This window comes from Acartia tonsa, chromosome 1, assembly GCF_053477335.1.
Source record: "Acartia tonsa isolate MP-2025a chromosome 1, ASM5347733v1, whole genome shotgun sequence".
Lineage (NCBI taxonomy): Eukaryota > Metazoa > Arthropoda > Copepoda > Calanoida > Acartiidae > Acartia > Acartia tonsa.
Window position 1 is genome coordinate 41,425,040 of NC_137260.1, and position 21,830 is coordinate 41,446,869.

General features: G+C 31.2%; 1 protein-coding gene across 1 annotated transcript in view; it reads left to right on the forward strand.

Annotated features, from left to right (window-relative positions):
• Positions 1-7,421: 7,421 nt before the first annotated feature.
• Positions 7,422-21,830, forward strand: part of Oseg4 (intraflagellar transport protein Oseg4) — a 77,008-nt gene continuing 62,599 nt past the window's right edge. Inside the window, exon 1 of the mRNA XM_080161917.1 lies at positions 7,422-7,697. Coding sequence (XP_080018043.1) covers positions 7,581-7,697 — 117 coding nt within the window. The 5' untranslated portion in view covers positions 7,422-7,580. The remainder of the gene's footprint in view (positions 7,698-21,830) is intronic.

Consider the following 21,830-nt stretch of genomic DNA (forward strand, 5'->3'; position numbering starts at 1 on the left):
TCAAGAAGTCGTATATGAAAAAAAACAAATATTATTTTCTAGACTTGATATAAAGAATTGCAAATAATTTATTTAGCGTGAGAACGCCTTGGGAAATAGATAAATTCAATTTCAATTTGGCAAGGTATCAAATTTTTACCATGGATATAGGGATAAAACAATTGATAAACTACCCCCCTCCCTTTTACATTATCTCTTTGACACTATAGATCTGTTGACACCTGGTGTAAAGTTGGTAGTAGAATATTTGAAGTACATCCCGTAAAGGGTTGATTCTTAACATCAACCCCCCCACCCCCAAAAAATTTAAAAGTTTTTTTTATTGGGAGAAAGGTTTATTTACCCTCCAAACTCTTTGATAGCCCTGAAATCAACTAAAATTTTAAAGGGTAAACAAATTTACATTAGTGAGCGTTTTTAAGTTTCCCTGTTTATCCCTGAATCCCTGAGATTTTATAGAGAAACAAATTATGGTTACATTTCTCAGTTTTAGATATTAACCTGTCGCGTCGAGGAGCCTTATGTTTAAGGAGGGATAGTCACTCTGAAAATAAAGTGGTGCATGTATACATAAATTCTTTTGATTCTTTGTATACAAAAATGATTCTACATTGATAATTATCAAAATCCAGTATATAACATATTCTAACTTTTATCAACTATATTATCGATGTAAAGCAATAAATTTGAAAGTTCAATCAAATCTTTAATAGGAAAGTCATAGGAAAGGGATGGGGGGTATTAAATCTAACCTCTCCCCCCCCCCCCCCCCACCCACCCGTTATCTCATATAGAAAGTAAAGGAGCTGTCAGTTCTTTTTATACTGACGTTTGACGTACATACCATTTTTGTATAAAAGCAAGCATTAAAAAATCAAAGCAGAATCTACCAAAATTAATTATACAGATTGCTTTTATTGAAGGACATAAATATCACTGGCTGACATATTAATTATAAATCTTGACAGGTTTTCTGTTGGATGTTAACTTGTGAACTGAGATTAGATCAGAATATTTGTTGGTGCTAGTGTTATCTATTCAGAAAATCATGTCCTTGCATGGATTTGGAATTCTTATATCTTGTATCTTACAATGGATATATTATTAATGGATCTTACACCAAATTTGCATGCTCTCCAATAAATAAAAACTTATATCGGGTTATTCTTTTCCACCTCCTTTACCCATTCTTCTCTCTTCTACGATGAACAAACTGACCAATATACGAGTTCCATTTTAGCAAGCTAAATTTTTTTCTCTGATATAATATCATTATCCACGTATATTCTATATCCATTTCTCTTACATTTATTTATGGTATACAAGAGCGGGAGAAGCCAACAGGTATTAAATAATTATTCTACTTTAACCCCTAACCCAAATTAATCTAAACTTCCAATTGCAGATTTTCACAAGGAAAGTTTAACCTGTCTTACATTGTCCCTTCCCATAGTATCTTTAATTTTATGTTTATTGAGATATCTAAAAAAAAATTTTAATTTTTACACTGCAAAACAAAAAACCAAAATTACAAAATTGCTATTTGTACTAATACTTCGTTATTAAATATTTGTCTTTCTCGATTGTTTTGTTTTTAAGTTGTAAAAAATCTAGCTAAGAAAACGCCACACCCATATATCATGAAGTAATGCATAGATGTTTATGTTTGATTTAGGTTTTGTATGTAGTTGTGTTTGGCATGTCGTCTAACATTTTGATTCATTGAGACGTAGATTAACACCTTAGGTCATTTTTTGGCTCTTAAGCATTTTTTTGTTTAGTGCGTAGCTACTCTTCAAATGTAAACTAATATATTTTTAATGTTTAAAGAGAAAGGTAAACGCCCCTTTACCCTTACCCTTGGACGTCTATGAATAAGATAAGTCTAAATAAAATTGCTGCGCTATTTTGAACTTTTAATAGCAAAACTCCTGTTCAATACACTCATTTTCCTGTCCCTCTTTTTGAGTTGTTTGCAATTTAATCAACATAAATATCTATTAAACATATACTGTTTTTTTATTTATATTTAATAGCTAATGTATAATGTTTCAAGATATATTGCTTATCTTAAAAGCCTATAAAATATTTATGTGTTTTAAAAAATTTAATGTTCAATCATATTCATGTTTAACATTTAAATTATATGATACTAGCGGTTGCTCCCCTAGCACCTAGAGGATTTATATTTGAAAGGATAAGGGAGTACAGAAAAAAAGCCTAAAACCAACCATGGACCTATAAAAAGCTTCACTTAAGAGTAGGATCATATCGGTTCAGCGATTAGTGAGATCCTTTGCTACAGACAAAAATGGATAATATATTGGATAATATATTGGTCAATTTAGGTTGCTATTTCCCTTGTCATTTATTTGCTAGTTCGTTCATCCAGTAATAGGGGAGGGGATGGGGGTACACGAGGCGGATAGGGGTTATTGTTATTTTAGCCCACTGAGAGTTTTACTTTATAAGAGAACATGAAAATCCGGGGTAACATCCTAAGTAATGATGTATCCATTAGAACCACATAAGAAGGATTGACGCATGGTCGGTCATATCCTACCTATAAAGTATGATAATTCATAAATGCGTATTAAAAATCAGGGAAATTGTAAGGTGGGAACGTAAGAATACAACAAGGGTTACAACATCCATAAAAGCAAAGCACAGAAACGGTAGGACAAACGGACATTAACACTTGTATAGTGTCAGAACTGAATAATCTGAATATAAATGTATAAGAGTCGCAGCAAAATTTTAAGTTAATTTGTTGAAAGACTGCTTGATACAGAATAATGTTTATGGACATACTTATAATTTTAGAGTATATTATAGAATTGCTTCGCTTATAATATTGTACTTTGTTGTCCCAGGAATCAGTATACTAAAAATCAGATCATTTGGATAATTAGATCACATAAAAATTTGTTGTTAAAAAAGTAAAAAAATCAACATGTTTAAAATGGACGTACGGGCCTTCTGGTAATGATTATAGAGTTGCTACGCTTTCTAAACCGTACCTAACTACTAAAGGAATCACCATGCAAATCTATAGGACAATTCTAACATGCCTAAATTAAAGAAAAAGCTATGCGTTCCGGACTGACGGACGTACGGACGAACGGACCGACCCTAATTATAAAAAGCTTCGCTTTTAAAAAGTGGGAAGAAGATTTTGTTGTGTGAAAAACATTTGTTATGGAAAAAGATTGATATTCTGATATTATAATTTTAAAGGGAAAACTATATTGGATTGTTAGCAATGTAACTTCCTTTTTTATTATAGAGATTTTAGTATCATAATGCAATAAACGCAAAAGCACTATGTTTCATGTTAAGTGATTGACTGACATTATCAGACAATATCAATATTTTTATATAGCTTTTATTGATGCTTTACTGATAGTAATTTTTGCTCTTGTTATGCTAAAAAGAAAAGCTGCTTATCCAATTTTTAAAACATTAAATATTTTAAATTTTGATTTTCTGAATATTTTTCCTATTAAACGTATGTACATAATAACATAAGGCATCTGACGTATGCCTTATCATTAGGGATAGAGGGATATATTAATGGAATATTGTTTTCAATGTGGTTCAAAAACAGATTAATATACGCTAGATTAGAACTGGCTCTCAGTCATGCTAAAAATCATGTATAGCATCTTATTACAACCACTTACTCAATTACTCAAATTTTCGAAATTAAAAAAAAAATCCAAGAGGATATTACCCAGTTTATTATCACCTTTCTCTTTATCTAACATTTAGCATAATACACCCCCCCCCCCCTCCCACCTCCTTTTTTTGTTCTTTCCCCTAACAATTATCATTCAAGATTTTAGAGAAATTATGAATTTGCTTTCCCATGGCATATTCTCAGAACAAGCTAAGCTAGAAAACATGGTTGCCATGGTTGTAATCAACCACGAATAAATTTCCCATGGCAGATTCTAAGAACAAGCGAAGCTAGAAAACATTGGTGCCCTGGCAATAATGAACCATGAAACAATTCAGGGGTGCCGAATATTTATAAAAAAAAATTTCTCTCGATTTTTATATTTTAGAAAACTGATAATACTGTATACAATTTAAAAAAAGATTTAACAAGCAAATGTGGTTTGATTAAAAAGAGGCAACAGTATAATTACTTTTAATTTTTATCATTATCATCAAATTTATTTCATAAAAAGTTAAGACATTGCTTATTTGTATATACCAATTATAAATAAACTGTCTACCCAAAAGTTTGATCCAATGAATAAAAGAACATGTTTATATGTATATTTAGGGCAAGGCATAATTTACAGTCCAACGTTACTTCCTTCTTTAATTTTCCTTTATTTTATTAATAGTTTTTAGTCAAATAATATATTTCCATGTTATTTAACTTATATCATAAAATTACAGAAAATCTTCACAATAATGAGCAATATAGTAGCTCAGCAATTAAAAGGGACAATTGTTTTTAGTTTACTGACCAGTAGGTCCTATAAAGATAGATTATTGCCATTTAAAAAGTGGGGGAGAAATAGTTGATTTTTATCTCTTGACAACCTCTTAATTGATAAGAATGCCTTATAGTAACAGTATCTTGGCTGTTAAAACATATTATACTAGACAATCTGCCCTTAGCATCTAGGGTTTTTTTCGAAGGCAGAAAAAGGCTGCTAGAAAAATAGCTTTAAAACATCTTCAAATAAATAGCCTAAAACCATAACGGGACCTATAAGAATCTTTACTGTAAAGAAGAACCATATCGGTTTAGCGGTTAGCAAGATCCTCCCCTACAGACAAAAAAAGCTTACTAATAGGATAAAAGTATACAGATAAAGGTCCCGGGTTGTTATTAGACTATTTTCCTGCCCCTCTCTCCTTTAAATAATACAGAAATAAATACATTAAATTTCTAATATACTTAAATCTCAAAACGACAAACATTTGTGTTTTAGTGAATCATTTTATTTGCCATATGCAGGTTTTATTCCATTTTCCTATGTATTTATTTTTATAAGTTTCTTCTTCTCATTTGATTTTAATTTTGCATGTGTCACAGGAAGGGGAAAAATGGAACAATAGCTAGGAATTTATTAAATTTTACATGCACCCAGGGAGGGAGGGCACATTGGGATGTTTATTAGTTTAGTCCAAAAATAATAACGTTTTCTTGTTCGTTCTTGTTCGACAACTTTTAGAACTAATTTTGATTGTTTCCACGTCTCAACTACTAATTGTAATCTACAGAAGGGGTAACTTTATGTATCATCATTGTGGTTCTACATTAATGTATCACCCATTATCTTATCCCTTTAGATCCCTGCATGCACCACTGTGTAAAAATATCAAGAGGAAGTTGGCTAAAATTAAGCAGTGAATGATGGTGTGTTTGCCAGAAGTATTAAGGGATAAGACAATTGACGATAAATTCGTTATTATATAAAAACCCAATGATCATTACCCTCACAAGTAGAGACAGATTATTGATAGAAAAAAGTTTTTGCACTTCTAGTTTGGAATATAACCGTCAACATTTTATATAAGTACCCAAAGTTTTCTGAGTCAATATAGCAGATAAAATGTTGGGTACCAGAGAAATATACAGTCCGGTGACATCGGTATCTCGGGGCTAACAAAACTGTTTTTTTTTCCTATCCCTTATCCCTTTTTTATTGATAATGGATGAGAGAGATAGAAAGAAGGAGAGAAAGATGAAATAGATTTTGAAGGAGAGATAATTGTTAATCAAAGACAAGAACGTTAAGAGTAGCGAAGCTTACAAAAAAAATATGAGTGAAATATAATTTCTATTTTTATAATTGACTGATTTTGATTACAAAAAAGTCCACAATTATATTTTTACTTTACCAGGTTAGCATGTTCTCTCATAAAGTTAAAATTGTTGCGGGCTAAAATAACGATACCCTTCCTCCATCCCCTCCCCTACTAATAGATCAATGAACTGACAATTTTCCACTGTCATAATATCCACGTATATTTTATATACATTGATTTTGACTACAAAAATTTCCACAATTATATTCATGTAAAAATCGATTTTCTATCCCATTGTCTTTTTTCGATTTTTTTAACCTGTAAAGTCTAAATTTGATTTGAGCAAGATTGTCATACTTGATATAGGATTTACGTGGATATATTGACAGGGAAAAATTTGCTTATTAATATGGACCTCATTTATTGGTAAGTTCTTTCATCCAAAAGGAGTGGAGGGGGATAGGTGTAAAGTGGGTTGATTGGGATATTTTAGGAAGCTGATTCTTGTTAGTCATACCACGCGACACAGCAGATGGCTTGTGGAGTAGCTTCGCTGTTTTAAAAAGGATGTTGGGACAGGAAATTCTGCTTGCATGCTGTGCAACAATTGTCAAATCAAATATAGATTCTTACACTCAAAAACAATTTTTCATTCAGGAGGGGGTTGACATCCGCATTATTTAATTAGGGTAATAAATGTACAATATATGTGGATATTAGGACATGGGGAAAATTGTCGTCCATTTAGGTTGTTAACATGGACATCATTTCGTCCGTCAGTCAGTAAGGGGGATATCGTTATTTTAGCCCGCTGCAAGTTTCACTCTATTTTAGAAAATAAATATCTGATGTAAGATCCAAATAATATTATATCCATTTACAGGGGTTTGCAGCCGTAACTTTAAGGGTCTTAATCTGCAGATGTGGTTTGTTGCGTTTCTAGATTTCAACAACCCGTGCTACCTCAAAGGTGGCTTGCAGCATAAAATAGCAACAAGAACTGCTGGTATTTTTGCTGCTTTTGCTGCGAAAGGATTTCCTAAAAGGCAGCAAAATTTCCATTGTGGATGCTGCCAAAAGAAAATGGCTTTTTTTCAAAATACGTCTAATATATCCCTGGTCTAATAATGTTAAATCACTCTATTAGCACCAAATATACCATTAATTTAATCAAAATACATATAATTATTTTCAAAAGTGAAATTAAATAACACTGATTTTTACATTTATCATATTTTATTGAAGCTTTTAGCTATTTTTCTAAACTTTTCTAGATTTTTAGTATTTTGTACAAAATTTAAAATTATTAATGCTTCGTTTTTTCGTCTAAAATCCAAAATTTGAACTGTAATATTTGCTTGAGAATTTAAATATCGTAGACGTTTTAGATTTAAATGCATTCGGATGCTAAACAAGGAATTTTTTTTCAAAAGTCGCGCAGCTTTAAATACTTTTATGATTAGCTACTTATTGATATTGTCAACCTTTTTTTACTATGATTGACTCGTTGTGACAGATAGGCAGTCGGACTTTAAAATTCTGATTATTCAGTTCAGATACTATACAAGTGTTAATGTCCGTTTGTCCTACCGTTTCAGTGCTTCGCTTTTATGGATGTTGTCATCCTTGTTTTTTTACATTTCAGAAAGTAAAAAATGATGAAATAAATGTTCTAAAAAAGTTCACAAGTTATTTAATAATATGTGAGAAAAATGTAATAGTGAAAATTATAATAATATGATTGTAGCAGTATCAAAAGATACATATAATAATAATAATAATATTAAGTGACTAGTGACTGTGTGACAATGTTTATTTATCTGAGTAAGAAGATAGCTATACCTAACTCTACCAAGTTGAAATGTGTCGGATGGAACAAGGAGCAGGGATACATTGCTTGCGGTGGAGATGATGGCCTATTGAAGGTAATATTTTTGTTATATCTCCGTAGGAAGCTGTCTATAATACGATGCGATAATATTTATTTCTTTCATCGTATTATAAACGGCTTTCCGCGGATATAGAATGTACAATTATAAGATTAAAACCAGTTTTTTTAGCCCCGAGGTGCCGAAGGCACGGGCTAAAAAAAACTGGTTTTAATCTTATTATTGTACATTTTTATATTCGTAGAAAGTTGGATATAATACGATGCTAGACATAGTTTTTTCGTATGGATGAGAACCGGTTCCTATCCCCCGGATTCGAATGAATGCGAGAAAAAAAAATTCCAATATGATTTTTGAGATCCGATAGATTAGTACTGGCAATATATGGCATCAATGAGCGTTAATTGACAATTATAGCATTCTAATTAAAATAAATCTTAAAGTTATAAATCGCAGATAGTCAGTAATTTCTATATTGTAAGCCTTTCAAAAAAATTTTAAAAAATCCTAAGAGAATAATACCAGTTTTTTTGTCTGTAGCTTAAGATTTCGATAACATTTCAACCGACTTAGTTTTCCCTATATGTAAAGGGATGGTTTAATGCTGTTTTATCTATAGATTTAAGTTTTCAGGTAGTTTTAAGCTATTATTGTGCTCTTCCGTACCCTTCAAATACAGATACCCTAGTTGCTAGGGGTGCAGCAGCTAATACTAGATAAAATAAAAGTAATTATATAAAGCTAAATAGATCTCAAACGCAATGACTTGAAGCATTATACAAATTTTTTTTTTTGAGTAAGATACCTTTAAAAGCCTTTTTTTTAAATGCCTAGAATATATAGGTATATTGTATATAATTAAAGATTAAAGTCAATTTTAAGTAAATATATAAAAGTCTCTATAAAATAGTATTCTAAAACTCATGCTTAATCCAAATATTTATTGCTAACTCATTTATATCTAATAGAAGTTAAGGGAGTCAACCATCTTAAAATGATACAACAATTAGATATTAGAATTGATAAGGAGAGCAGTTTAAGGCCTATCTAACTATTTTAATATTACATCTATTTCAGAGATATTAAGCATTATGTATCATTGTTGAAATTAATTGAATTGTTCTATTTTTGAAGAAAAAAAAGATGTTTGTTTGTCTGTCTAGATGTATATCCAGTTATCTTTGTTATATTGAAAGGGTAGGTTTAAGTCTATTTTGGTAGGGAAGAGTAGGAGACCTCAAATTACTGAAGATGTAAGGACCTGATAGAAAAAAACCTCCCCCACCAATTTTCAAAATAGAGTTGGTTGTACGTTAAATCTACTAGATAATTATAGTATAGCTACGCCTTAATAATCTATATGACTAATCTTTTTAATCCTTGAAGATCCATTTCTGTAACCGTCTAGTTTGTGTCTAGCCCTACTTAATACATTAAAAATGTTGTCATTTTTGAAAGATTTTAACTAATACAAGAACAAAACACGATCAAAACAGTGTGTATGTACGTTCCTCGGTTCATCTTTCAAAAACCAAAAATGACTGTTTTTCACCCGACATTATTGTTTAGTAAATTTATTAGTAAATTTATTCAAGGACAATGGACAAAAAAAGACATGCATTCCCGATGATAATAAACAAACTTACTTCTTCTGTAGATTAAAACTATTGGTTGTAAAGTTTCGACACTATGAGGATTGAACTAATTACATTTCCATAAAAGTACCCAAAATTTGTGAGCCAACGAATAGGATTGCATGGTAAGTACCAGTATAATTTATAATCCAATGCTCCTCCATTCCTGATTTTTGAGGATTTAATGCTGTAATTCTTTTGAATATAACTATCCTTAAAATGTAAAATATATCACTATTAACTGTTTTAATGAAATCAATATTGAGCAAAAAGTGTTATTGTTGGTTGGTATAACTGATGAATGAGTTGTTCTCTTTTTTTTATCTCGCGTCATATGGCAAAACAATTATACAAGTAAACATACAAATATCTAACTTTCATATTTTATTGATACATTTTGACTGATTTTGATAATCACAGTTAATGGATTTATCATTACTTGGATCCTACATCAGATTTTAATGTACTCTAATAAAGGGAAACTTTTAGCTTGCTAAAAAAAACTACCCCATTCCCTTTTAACCCATCCCCTCCCTTCCCCTCCTACTGAATGAAAGAACTGACTAAACAAGTATATACAATATATACAAACAAACTTAAAGTTTATATTTTCAATTTATTTAAAATAAATGTAGTGGTGTTCCAGTGCTCCAATAAAAACTTTGGGGAAACCTGTTAAGAAAAAAAACTAAACTTATTAGAAATACATTTTTTCCTTTAAAAAAAATCTACAGAAATATTTAGCCTTTAGAGGATCTTAAAAAGATAGCAAAACATAAATATAAGCTGGCAATAAACTATTTTCAAAAACAAGCAATTTTCATCAAAATATTTTTCAACTCTTTATAATTTTCCAAAAACGATTATCATAAGTAAACAAATTATTTTTGTAAATATTTACCAAAGATTTTAATACTGATCATACCTTTTTATTTGTTTGTACAAGGGAGGGCTCGGCAACCCAAGGATAAGACATTGGCAAATAAATTGATTATATCCCAAATGAAATACACAAATTTCCTCTTATATAAATTACTATTAGTGGTTGACACGCTTGGAAACTTAACTTAATAAACCGACCATTTAAAATTTAAAGAAGTCTCCAAGTTATAAAGCCAAAGAATAATATAACGTTATTAAAAAACATTGGGGATTAGTCCCCACCATCCCTGCGGATCATAAAAAGGATTGTTTATTTTAAAAAAAACGGTGTGGAAGGCAATCGAAGTTTTTAAAAGTGTTCCAAAGTATTGCGGGGGTATTTGGAGCAAAAAAAACACGCGACTGCCGAGCCTTTGTGTAAGGAAATGTTTTCAAAATATTAGTTTAAGCAATGATTTTAGATAATTTGAATGATATGTTAAAAATTTAAAATTACATTGCATCTATATGTAGACGGTAGGAATACATGACAAGTTTATTTTTAAAAACCTAAAAAAAAATTCTTGAGATAAAGAAATCAGTTTATGAGCCAAAAAAGACAGATTTGTCATGTTTTTCTAGTAAAACCACTTTTATTGGATGCCATTAGTTTTCATAGCTACTGATATTGTCGACTTAATGAATCTAAAGGGGTAGTTTCACGAAATGCATTTGAACTTAATTTAGTGAACCGCATATTTTTTCCTAGTTAATGGGTTAAACTACATTTATATAGCATATATTTGAAATAAATTCAATTTTCTACCCCGTAGTTTTTAAAATATCAAGACTTGAAAATTGTCTTTTTGATATATATGCAATTTAAAAAGACGATTTTCAAGTCTTGATATTTTAAAAACAACGTGGTAGAAAATTGAAAATCTTTCAAATATATGCCATATAAATGTAGTTTAACCATTTAACCAGGATAAAATATGCGGTTCACTAAATTAAGTTCAAATGCATTTCGTGAAACTACCCCTTTGACTTTAAAATGTATTTAACAGACAATAGATTTGGAAAATCCACCAATTTTTCTCCTATTTACCTATCCCTTTATCTAGGTATAAAAAAAGCTGACTGTTTTACTCAATGATGTGTCTACTAGATATTTAAAATATTAACTATTCTAAACCCTAAACGTATCGTATTTCGAGAAAATTTGGAAGGGAATTTAGAGATATGAAAATATTGAAATTGGGGAATATTAATTTACGTGTGCAAGAATTCTATTTCAAAAATAGGATATTTATTCCCCTCTCCGTTCGTTCAAAAATACCCCCCTATTTCTATTTTTCTAAATATTCAAATTTCTTAATATTTATTTACGAAGTACTTCGTAAATAAATAGAAGATTTTGAAAAATAATAAATTTTTACGTTTTATATTTCTATTTCGAAATAAATCACGCAATCTTAAATTAAGTATGTTCGTTAAACAATTCCGAAATAAAATTTACTAGATATATTAGACTTTTAGGTTCTTTCTATGAAATTAATGTGATGACATAATTTCCTTACTCCAAAAAGTCTACCTGTTAAGAATACGACATTTTAGACGTCTTACTTTTTTCATTGCTTTTTTTACAGGGTAAAATAAAAATTCTTCCTAATATTAAAAAAGTATAATTTTGCATTACGTAAAAAAAGTATATAACGATAATGAAATATATTAAAGTTAACTTATAATAGTTTGTAATTGTATTTGTAACAATATATTTATAGATTCCCTGTTATTTGATATCATCCGTTTCCGGTGGTGTGTCTATATTTCCCCAATAGTTTTATTTTTGCTAGTTGTTAAAACAGTCTAAACTATACCTTATACTTTGCCTCTCTTTCATCATTGTACACTCCTACTTTTTTGTATTTTGTTTATTATCATTACTTTAAGTCTGGTTAGGTTAGGTTATATCAGTTATATTTGTAGCCCCGCTGGATTAGAATTATGCCCTGCAGGGGTTAGGTATTGAAGAAAAACCTACACCAACCTTATTTTCAATTTATCATAAAATTAAATGGCGCCTCTCATAGGAAAGCACTCAATGCAATTAATTATTATTTTTTAGAAAATATAAGTGGAATTGTAGACACACCCATATGAGCAAGAGAGAATGAATAGATAGATAGATGGGGGTGGGGTGGAAAAAGGGTGAAATTTGTATCTCTACTCTGAGAGACCTTGCACCCCCCCCCCCCACACACACACACAAACACGTTCACATATACTCTGATATGCCTACCCACACATTCTTCTTTTTTTGTCTTATCTCCTTTCTTGAAATCATACATTATTATATTCTCTAAATTTATCACTTTTTACAAAGTCTGTTTTATGAGTTGTGTAATACAATTTTGTCTCAATATTTCAATAGTATATTTATTATTTATACAACTTTACAAAATTACTTTTGTAAAAATGATAAAGGGAATGATTATTAATGTGCATATTTTTCACAGGGGAGATACATACATGGCTTCATTTAAAACTTGATGCCCTTGATTTAAAACTTGATGGCTCATGATTTAAAGTTTTGAATTCACATTTTTAAAATATATTTCAACTATTTTAATTTATAATTTTACCCCCTCCAAATAAAAAAGCAAGTACGTTCTTGCATGTCTGTATTAGTTTTTCTGTCTGTTTGTGGGTACCAAAGGATCTCGCTAACCGCTGAACAGATCGGGTTCTCCTTTACAGGGTAGCTTCTCATAGGCCCTGGGAAGTTTATAACTATTTTGGGGGGAGGGTACCACCACCCTCCCAAGAGAAAATTAATTGTTTGAATTATAAATGTGCACCAGGATATCAAAACTAAAAGGGTAAAAAAAATGTCACCCCCACCCCCATTCTGCCCTCCCAATCTTATTATAGGGTTGATATGGGTCACAAATATGAAAAAGGGTGGGATAAAATATTTTTAAGAGGATGGGTATAATTCAGGGATCTATGGGGATAAGACAATAAACAATAAATTGATGTTCATCCCCAATAATGATACACAAAATTACCCCTTCTTTAGTTTTAAATTAGAAGTTGAAACGTTTAAACACTCAATTTAATTAACCAACCAATCAAAATTCACTAAAGTTCCCAAAGTTGTTAAGCCAACGAATAAGAAAACCTTATTATAAATCATTGGGGACTAATGTAATAAACAATGTTATTGTCCCCTCTCTCTCTCTCTCTCTGGCCAACCCAGGTTATGAAAGTACCAAACTATGCATAAAACTATGTAAATATGTGTAATGATAATATTATCATTTTGTATGCTTATGTTGAAATACATATCTATCTATCTAATTATACCAATTAGTGCTTAATGTATGTTTGTGTTCTGATATCCTTTTTATAATGCAAATTTAAATGTTAGTTTTCAAAATTATATATGTAAAAATTACTTTTAAAATAATAAAAAATTGTTGAATCTGAGTAGTAAAATCAAGGAAAGTTGGTAAACTCAAGTTTTTACCCCCCTCCCCACTTTTTTTTATTTTCCCATAGCAACATATATTTTTCAATATTATTATACTTTCAACGATTCTTTCCTTTTTTGATTTTTTTATGAAAGGCTCACAAAAAAGGGAAATTTTGAAGATACCAAATATCTTTCTTATATTAAAGACTAGCGGCTAGCCCTAAACTAGATATAAACCTTACCAGGACCTATGAAAAGATAACCTGTAAAGAAGAACAATATTGATTAAGTTATTAGCGAGATCCTTTGAAACATGCACACACAGACAGACAGAAAAATGTCCTGTTGCTTTATTATCAGAATAGTTTTACATAATTAGTGTCAGGGATATAAAGGGATAAGACAACGGCCGATAAATTGATGTACATCCCTAAAAATTAAAATAATCTATGAAAACTATGTTGACAAGGTCTGTATACTCCGACATACAGCATGTCTGATTCCATGCACAATTTACATCCTTATAATCACACCAGAGCTCAGTACAAAAACGTGCTGTAATGTTAAATCAAAAAATGTTCTAAGAACAGAGCTTGGGTTGTGTGTTGTAGGTAGGGATGAGGTATTAGTCATAGAAGGGTGGGGGTGTATGTTTTAAGCTTTAACATCTCTCAAAGGGTTAGAGGGAAAATTTTTCAATGTTAAGGAGAAGAGGCGAAGGGAAAAGGGCATTTTATTTCACATCTTCAGCTGGTAGGGGGAAGTTTGGGGAGGGGGGAGAGTTTATATATTTTGTACTTTGAGTTAAAGTCATTATTATTATGGGGGGGTGGAGGGGTAGGAGGGGTGGCTATGAGAAAATTATATAAAGGTGGGTATACATTTCAATACTACCCTATAACACATTTCTTGACCTAATAGTAATAAATTAAATAAATATGTGTATCTATCTATCTATCTCCCTCTCCCAAACTCTCTATTTAAACCCCTAAACATTTTTGACATCCTGTTTGAAATTGAGAAAATTTTTGGCAATTTTATGCATTTCCGAGGTTTTAATGGACATTAATGAATTTAAATTTTTATATTTATTATAACGTTATCATAAAATTTATTTATGCATTTAAGAAAATTTAAGTCATTTTTTACATAAATTTATAAGATAATGTGCTTTCTGGATAATTTAGATAAAATTCTTGAAAAATAGAGAACAAATCTATCTTCTTTTTTTTACACTCTCTCCCCTGAGCATAAATAAGCATTACAATATTTTCTTCCTTATCACTTTTTTCAAAGGTTGTTACAAGAGTTGTATAATATAGTTGTGCGCTATCAGTCTCATATGTACACCAGGGATCTAAAGGGATAAGGCATTAACCAATAAATTGTTATACATCCCCATTAATAATAAACAAAAATAACCCTTTTGTAGATTTCAATTAGTCGTTAAAACATTTGAACACTCCCTTCCCCCATTTGCTTATTTCATTTTACAAACTTTTGTCCTAAATAGTGTTAGGTAAATTGTAAACATTTTAAACATTTTAACTCCCCATCCACTGTGCTCAGATTGGACTTTTCAAGTCCATTTTTCTCGAAAATTGGACTTTTGAAAACCCTCAATGGACTTGAAAAAAAGCAACCTCCCGATGTTCAATGGACTTGAGAAAAATTTTCAAAATTTTCTCCCCCCTCCCCTTTTTTGCCCCCCTTCTTCCCAAATTGACAAAATTGGACTTTTGTGTATGTAAAATGGACTTCACGCGACCTAAAAAATGGACTTGAGCAAAATTTTCATCTGAGCACACTGTCCCCATCCCAAAAAAAACCTCTCAAACACACATAAAACGCACACTTACACATGTAAAACACACACACACACACAAATATATATTTTTTTTAAATAGAACCTATATTATATGCACACTATCTATCTATCTATCCATCTTCTTAAAAAAAGGGGTCATAGGGCGGAGAAAAAAGGGGGGAATCTTATCTTGCTAGCCAACATGGACAGAAAAATATCTCTTCTCTGATTGGTTAATTTTTACAAATGCAGTATTGTGATTGGTTAAAAGATTGATAAAAAGGACAATTTTATTGTACTCCACATGGGGATGAAAAAATTTCTTTGGAAGGGACAATGGGTTGTTTAATCAGGGATCTAAAGGGATAAGACAATGGCTGATAAATTGTTGTGCATCCCTAATGATGATACACAAAGTTCTCAATTCTGTAGATAACAACTATGGGTTGAAATGTTTGGACAAGCAGGGAGGGAGACGACATTGGGCTGTTTATTACACTTGTCCACAAAGTTTTTTTGTCTAACAACTTTGGGGACTTTCAAAGAATAATGATTGGTTAGTTCAATAAGTGTCCTAACGTTTCAACTACTAATTGTAATCTATAGAAGGGGTAATTTTGTGTATCATCTTTGGGGTTATCCATCTTAGGTAAGCTTCATATAGGTCCCCGTATAGTTTAAGGGAAACCATAAGGGATAAGACAATGAGCGATAAATTTATTTACATCCCCAAAGATTGATGCTCAACTTAATGAACAAACCATTAAAGTCCCCAAAGTTGTTAAGCCAATGAATAAGTAAACGTTATCATAAAACTTTGAATTGACAAAATTGTCCTATAGGAAGAATTATTAGGGGGGGGGGGATGTATGAAGTGAGAGAGAGTGAGTGTTTATTTAACTCCTCCCCCCCCCCCCAAGAAATGCTAAGATTGCATTCCTAAGATACAGGGATAGAGCAATAATTCAGACCAGAAAATTGTAGACTGATCATTAATGATATTGTCTTCCTATTGAAAACTTCGGATCATGTAACTTGTAGATGCAGCGCTGCACTTACAAGTAACATGTTGTTAAGCCATCAAATAAGAAAACATTATAAAACTTTTGGGATTAGTGTAATAAACATCCCATTGTCCCCTATCTCTTTGAACTTTGAAAAGTATATTTGATGAAAATCTTCGTAAAAAAATCCGACATAAATCTTTAATAGTAACCTTTTTATAGACGAATGTTAGGAGTTATACATTATAGAATTGTAGAATAGCTTTGCTATTAAAAAGTTAAGTAGTATGTAGTTGAAATATTGAGAAGATAAATAATATCAATGGTCAGGTTTTAAGCTAGTTTCTCTATAAAATATAAGATATCCCTAGGAACATGGGACGAAGCTACTAGTAAGTTAGAAAGTTTCCCCTCCTTCCCCTAACAAATTTTAGTTACAAGAAACAAAATCCTTTTAAGTTTTGCTCACTAATTGTTTTCCCCTTTTTTAGTGGCACAGCTGCTCTATAACTAGGTTAGGTCAGTCTAAAAGTCAAAATATCTTGCAATCAATATTAAGAAAAATCAGGGTTCTTAAGAGATAACACAATGGCCAATAAATTGATGTACATCCTCAACAATGATACACAAAATTACCTTCTATGAATATGTCACTCTCTAGATTAAATAACTTAAACTACAATACACAAATAATCTTGTTGTATGTATTTCTATCAATGATTTTGGATCTAGTCAACCTTGTTTTTATTATTGCATGAAAGGATGGGGGAGGGGAGGGGAGGTCATGTTATAATTATCAAATTACAATATGACGTCTATTTGGGGGGGGGGGGGAATGACATGTATACACGGGTCATTAAATGTGATTTAGATGTACACTTGTACATTTAAATTATGCTTATTTTGATATTCTGACCATAAACACCAAAAATAGAAAGACAGAAGGACATTTCAAAATATAGAGTAGCTTCGAAAGTTTGGAAAGTCAACTCCTAAGTCTAACCCAGAAGAATGAAGGGATAATAAATAAAAGTAAAAGTTTTCCTCCCCCACAATCTACAATACAAAGTAGAATGATGTCTGTCTGTCTGTCCCTTAAGATCTTTGTAACTGCTGGATTCTACTCTTCAGGGAATATACCTACTGGTCCTGTGGTGGTTATAGGCTATTTGTATTGTGTGGGGGGGGGGGGGGGGGACACCATCAACAACCCCCAAAACCTATGTGATATTTTGTTAGCAGAACTAATCAGGGCAAGTTCCAACCTTCTCCCAATCACACCTAACACATGTTTTTGTAGTTTTACAATATACATATACTAGCGGTTACGCCCCTAGAAGCCTCTAGGGGTACTTAAGGTAGAAGGGGAAAAAGTCGACCTCATCCCATTTTAATATTAAGTTTTGAAAGAGTAAAAAAATAATATTTTGGGGGGGAAGTTTAAAACCTTCCCAGGACCTGTAAGAAGCTTTACTGTAAAAGAGAACAATACCGGTTCAGCGGTTAGCGAGATCCTTCGGGACAGACAAAAACGCTTACTACTTTATATAATAGGATAATTAAAAATACTGCTCCCCCCCCTCCAATTATTTATCATTACTTTTTACACTATCTACTTTGAGAAAATTACAAGGATAACAACATCCATAAAAGCGAAGCTCTAAAATGGAATGACTGATATTAACTTTTGTAGAGTGTCAGAACAAATTAAGCATAATATTTTTGGATTATTTTTGACAAAATTATACGTTATTTTTTTTGTAAAACTGTTAAATACAGAATAATGTTAAAAGGACAGACCTACCGACCCTAAGTATAGAAAAGCCCTGCTTTATAAAAAGTAAGGTTGGACCCCTTGCTCATATCAAAACCTCAACTTCCTGTTGTTGTATTAGTAAAGAAATATGGGAGGGATATTAAATTAATCTAATGATTTTATAAGTTTAAATTTTTAAAAGCGAAGCTTTTCTATAATTAGGGTTTTTCCTTCTGTAGATTACAATTGGTGTTTAAAACATTTTGACACTAAATTAAATGAATCAACCAATCAAAATTCAATTTATTGTTTAGGTCTTGGGATGTTTTGAAGCAATTTTCTGATTTCCCTAGCTTCAAAATACAAATGAGAAAGATTTCTAGTTTCTACAATAAGAAGAGGCGCTAACATTTAGAAAAATTAGAACTAATACAAGAATGACAACATATATCAAAGCGAACCTCTGTAATGGTAGGACAAATAAACTTTATAATTACTTGTAAGTTGTAGAGTGTTAGAACTGAGGGCAGAATATAAATAGATATAAGGACATATAAGATTTTTAGGACTTGATTAGGGAGATGCTTCGCTTATAACATTACTAATATTATGCATGGTTAAAAACTTAAACATTTTAATAGATATTGAAAACAGAAATATACTTTTAATTTTTCATGACTCTATACATGTTTTTTTTATTATCTTTGTCTTAAGATGTATTATGTGTTAAACTTATAATTATTAAACTTTAAAAATTGTAATTTACAGAAGGGGTTGTGTATGATCATTGGGGATGTGAATCAATTTATCTGCCATTGTCTTATCCCTTTAGATCTCATATAAAGAATACAGGACTACAGCCCCTCCACCCCCCCCCCCCATCTAAGGTAATATGATATGAGTTGTCCATCTGAAGTCTATTATTAGGTTTGTTTGTTTTTTTTTGGGGGGGGGGGAGGGGGGTTGCTTATGTTCATCATAGCTTAGACATTTTAAAGGCGAGGCTTTTCTATAATTAGGGTTGGTCCTTCCATCCGTCACAAATGGATAGCTTTTTTTGTTAATTTAGGCATGTTTGAGATATCAAGCAGTTTTTTAACAAATTGACTTACAATTTTGCTTCGACTCTTCTGACACTATACAAGTGTTAATATCCGTTTGTCCTACTGTATCAGTGCTTCGCTTTTATGGATCTTGTAATCCTTTCTAAAATTTTCCATGACTGAGTATATACATGTCATACATTTCCCCCCCCCCCCCATAAAATGGGATTATCATCATCATAAATAATTAATGGTCGATGACAAATTAATGCCACGCTGTATCACGGGATGGGGGCGTGATTGAAATATGTAGTATACTCCTTTGATTAAACTCAATTTACGGGTTTTTATATAATTGCAACGTAGTTATAAGACTTTTGGTAGCAATAAATTGAGACGTTGGGTATCCCTCTAACTGAACCGATTTTTGATTAGTCAACGGTCTAAATTTGTCTCGGCCAGGATATGATTAAAAGCCTAAATCGGCCAAGGAATAGCCGAGTACAATATTTTTAAACTTAAAAAATTAAAAATAAAGAGCTAAATGATTTATTGTGTCTTTCTCTTTTTATCGACAGACGCACTTGGATATATTATTTTCATAATTAATTATATGTATTTCCCATGTTAACGTCACCTTATGTGTAAATTTGGTGAGCCACAGTATTGAGTAGCGTTGTTAAGTTAGGATGGAAGAATTTTGTAATGAAAGCAAAAGTGGGGTAGAGGATAAGGGATGGGGTAAAACGGGTTATCATAATGTTTTATTTTCTTGACTTTAAGTTAAACTCTATCATAATTAATGGGGGGTGGGGGGAAAGAAAGGAAGGGGTTGAACATAGGAATAGTGTGATCAACAGCTCATTGTCCCCTCCCTCCCTGGATATTAATTTTTCCGCCTCCCTTTTTATGTTTTAGGTTATGTCAGTCTAAAAGTCAAAATATCTTGCAATAAAAATTAAAAGTAAGAAAAATCAGGGATCTTAAGAGATAAGACAATAGCCAATAAATTGATGTACATCCCCAACAATGATACAAAATATGGTTCTGATATCGCAAAAACCAATCAACCAATATTATTTTTTTTATAATTCATTCTATAAAAATAAAAAACTCATCAATATTTAATTTTTAAAAAAAAATTGTATAAAAAGTAAAAAAAAACACTGAGAAAATATTAGGTGTAGAGGTTTCGTGTTCTTTCTAGACAGCTATATTGGCTATTTTTCCAAATTTTGACGGAACGAAAAAATTTATTGGAAAATATCAGTAAATATTAACTTTCAGGATCGTAAAAATTTAGAAAAGATTTTAATATTTATGTTTCATGTCTAAATTCAACCCTTTCCCTAATTATTATAAACGACTTTGGACAGTTAGAAAATAGGGGGAATATTAAAGAAATATTGACCCGTTAGTTTCAAATTTCCATCGTCAAAGATATATTGAATAGATTTCAAGTAGACATATGTCTGGTTTTACTTTACATAGGATACCTATTTAGGTAAACATTATGACAATCTGTTGCGGTTCAAACAAACATCCACCTGCGGTTAGCCATGCAAAAATATGGGTTGCTCAGATTTACTTTTAAGATTTATATAAATGTATGTGTAGGGGAAAAGCAATAAATGTATAAGTATAGATGTATAATCCAGACAACTTCCTGGTTCCAGTGGTGGGGACTTTTTTCGTCTGATAGTAAATTGCTTTTTGCACTTTTGTAGCGACTTGGCTGAGCTAATATTTCCGACACTTTTGGCTAATATTCAAAGACCCAATTGAAAGTCGATACTGGGTCCCCACCCCGTAGACATACAGTTATTTAACCCCTGCCCCTTAAATAAAAATATTTAGATTTAGATTTAGATTTCAGAATATTAAGAAAGAACCTATCATATTTGATAAAGTATTAAGAGTTTTGTTAGTCTGAAGGTTAAGATCTCAATAACTAACTACTGAACTTATTGGGTTTTCTATTTTGGGTAAGCCTCTCATAGGTCATCTGATGGTTTTACGCTATTTTATTTTCTTATTTAAGTCTTGAAATGGTTTTAAGCTATTTCTCTAGCCCCTCTTTACCAATTCGAGAGAATGCTAGGGGCGTTGTCGGTAATGCTAATGTAAGTTAGTTTATTTAGATTATGCTGTACAAATTTTGAAACAAAATCTTGCCGGGTGACTTATGAATGCATTTCTTTTCTACATTTCCAAGAGTTTTGCCTGTTCAAGAATGCATAAACACATGTATATGCATATTTATTTGTATACCTTAGGGTTCCCTAGATTTTGCCACGCTAAGGTACAAAAACTACACAAAACAAATATTGAAATAAGTGATAATAAATTAAGATATAAAAGTAAAAAATAAGCTATTTGCAAAGGAAAAAATAATTATTTTTTTAATTCCATTTAGTCATCTTATAATTTTCAAACATTCTAATTGTTTGTCTTTGAAGAAAGAAAATTGTATTGCTTTATTTTTTGCTTGTTTATTTCCAACATATCGAATTTCGTGGATCCCCTAATATATACAAACCTAAATAAGTTTTACTTTAAACATATTGCACAATAAAATATTTTACA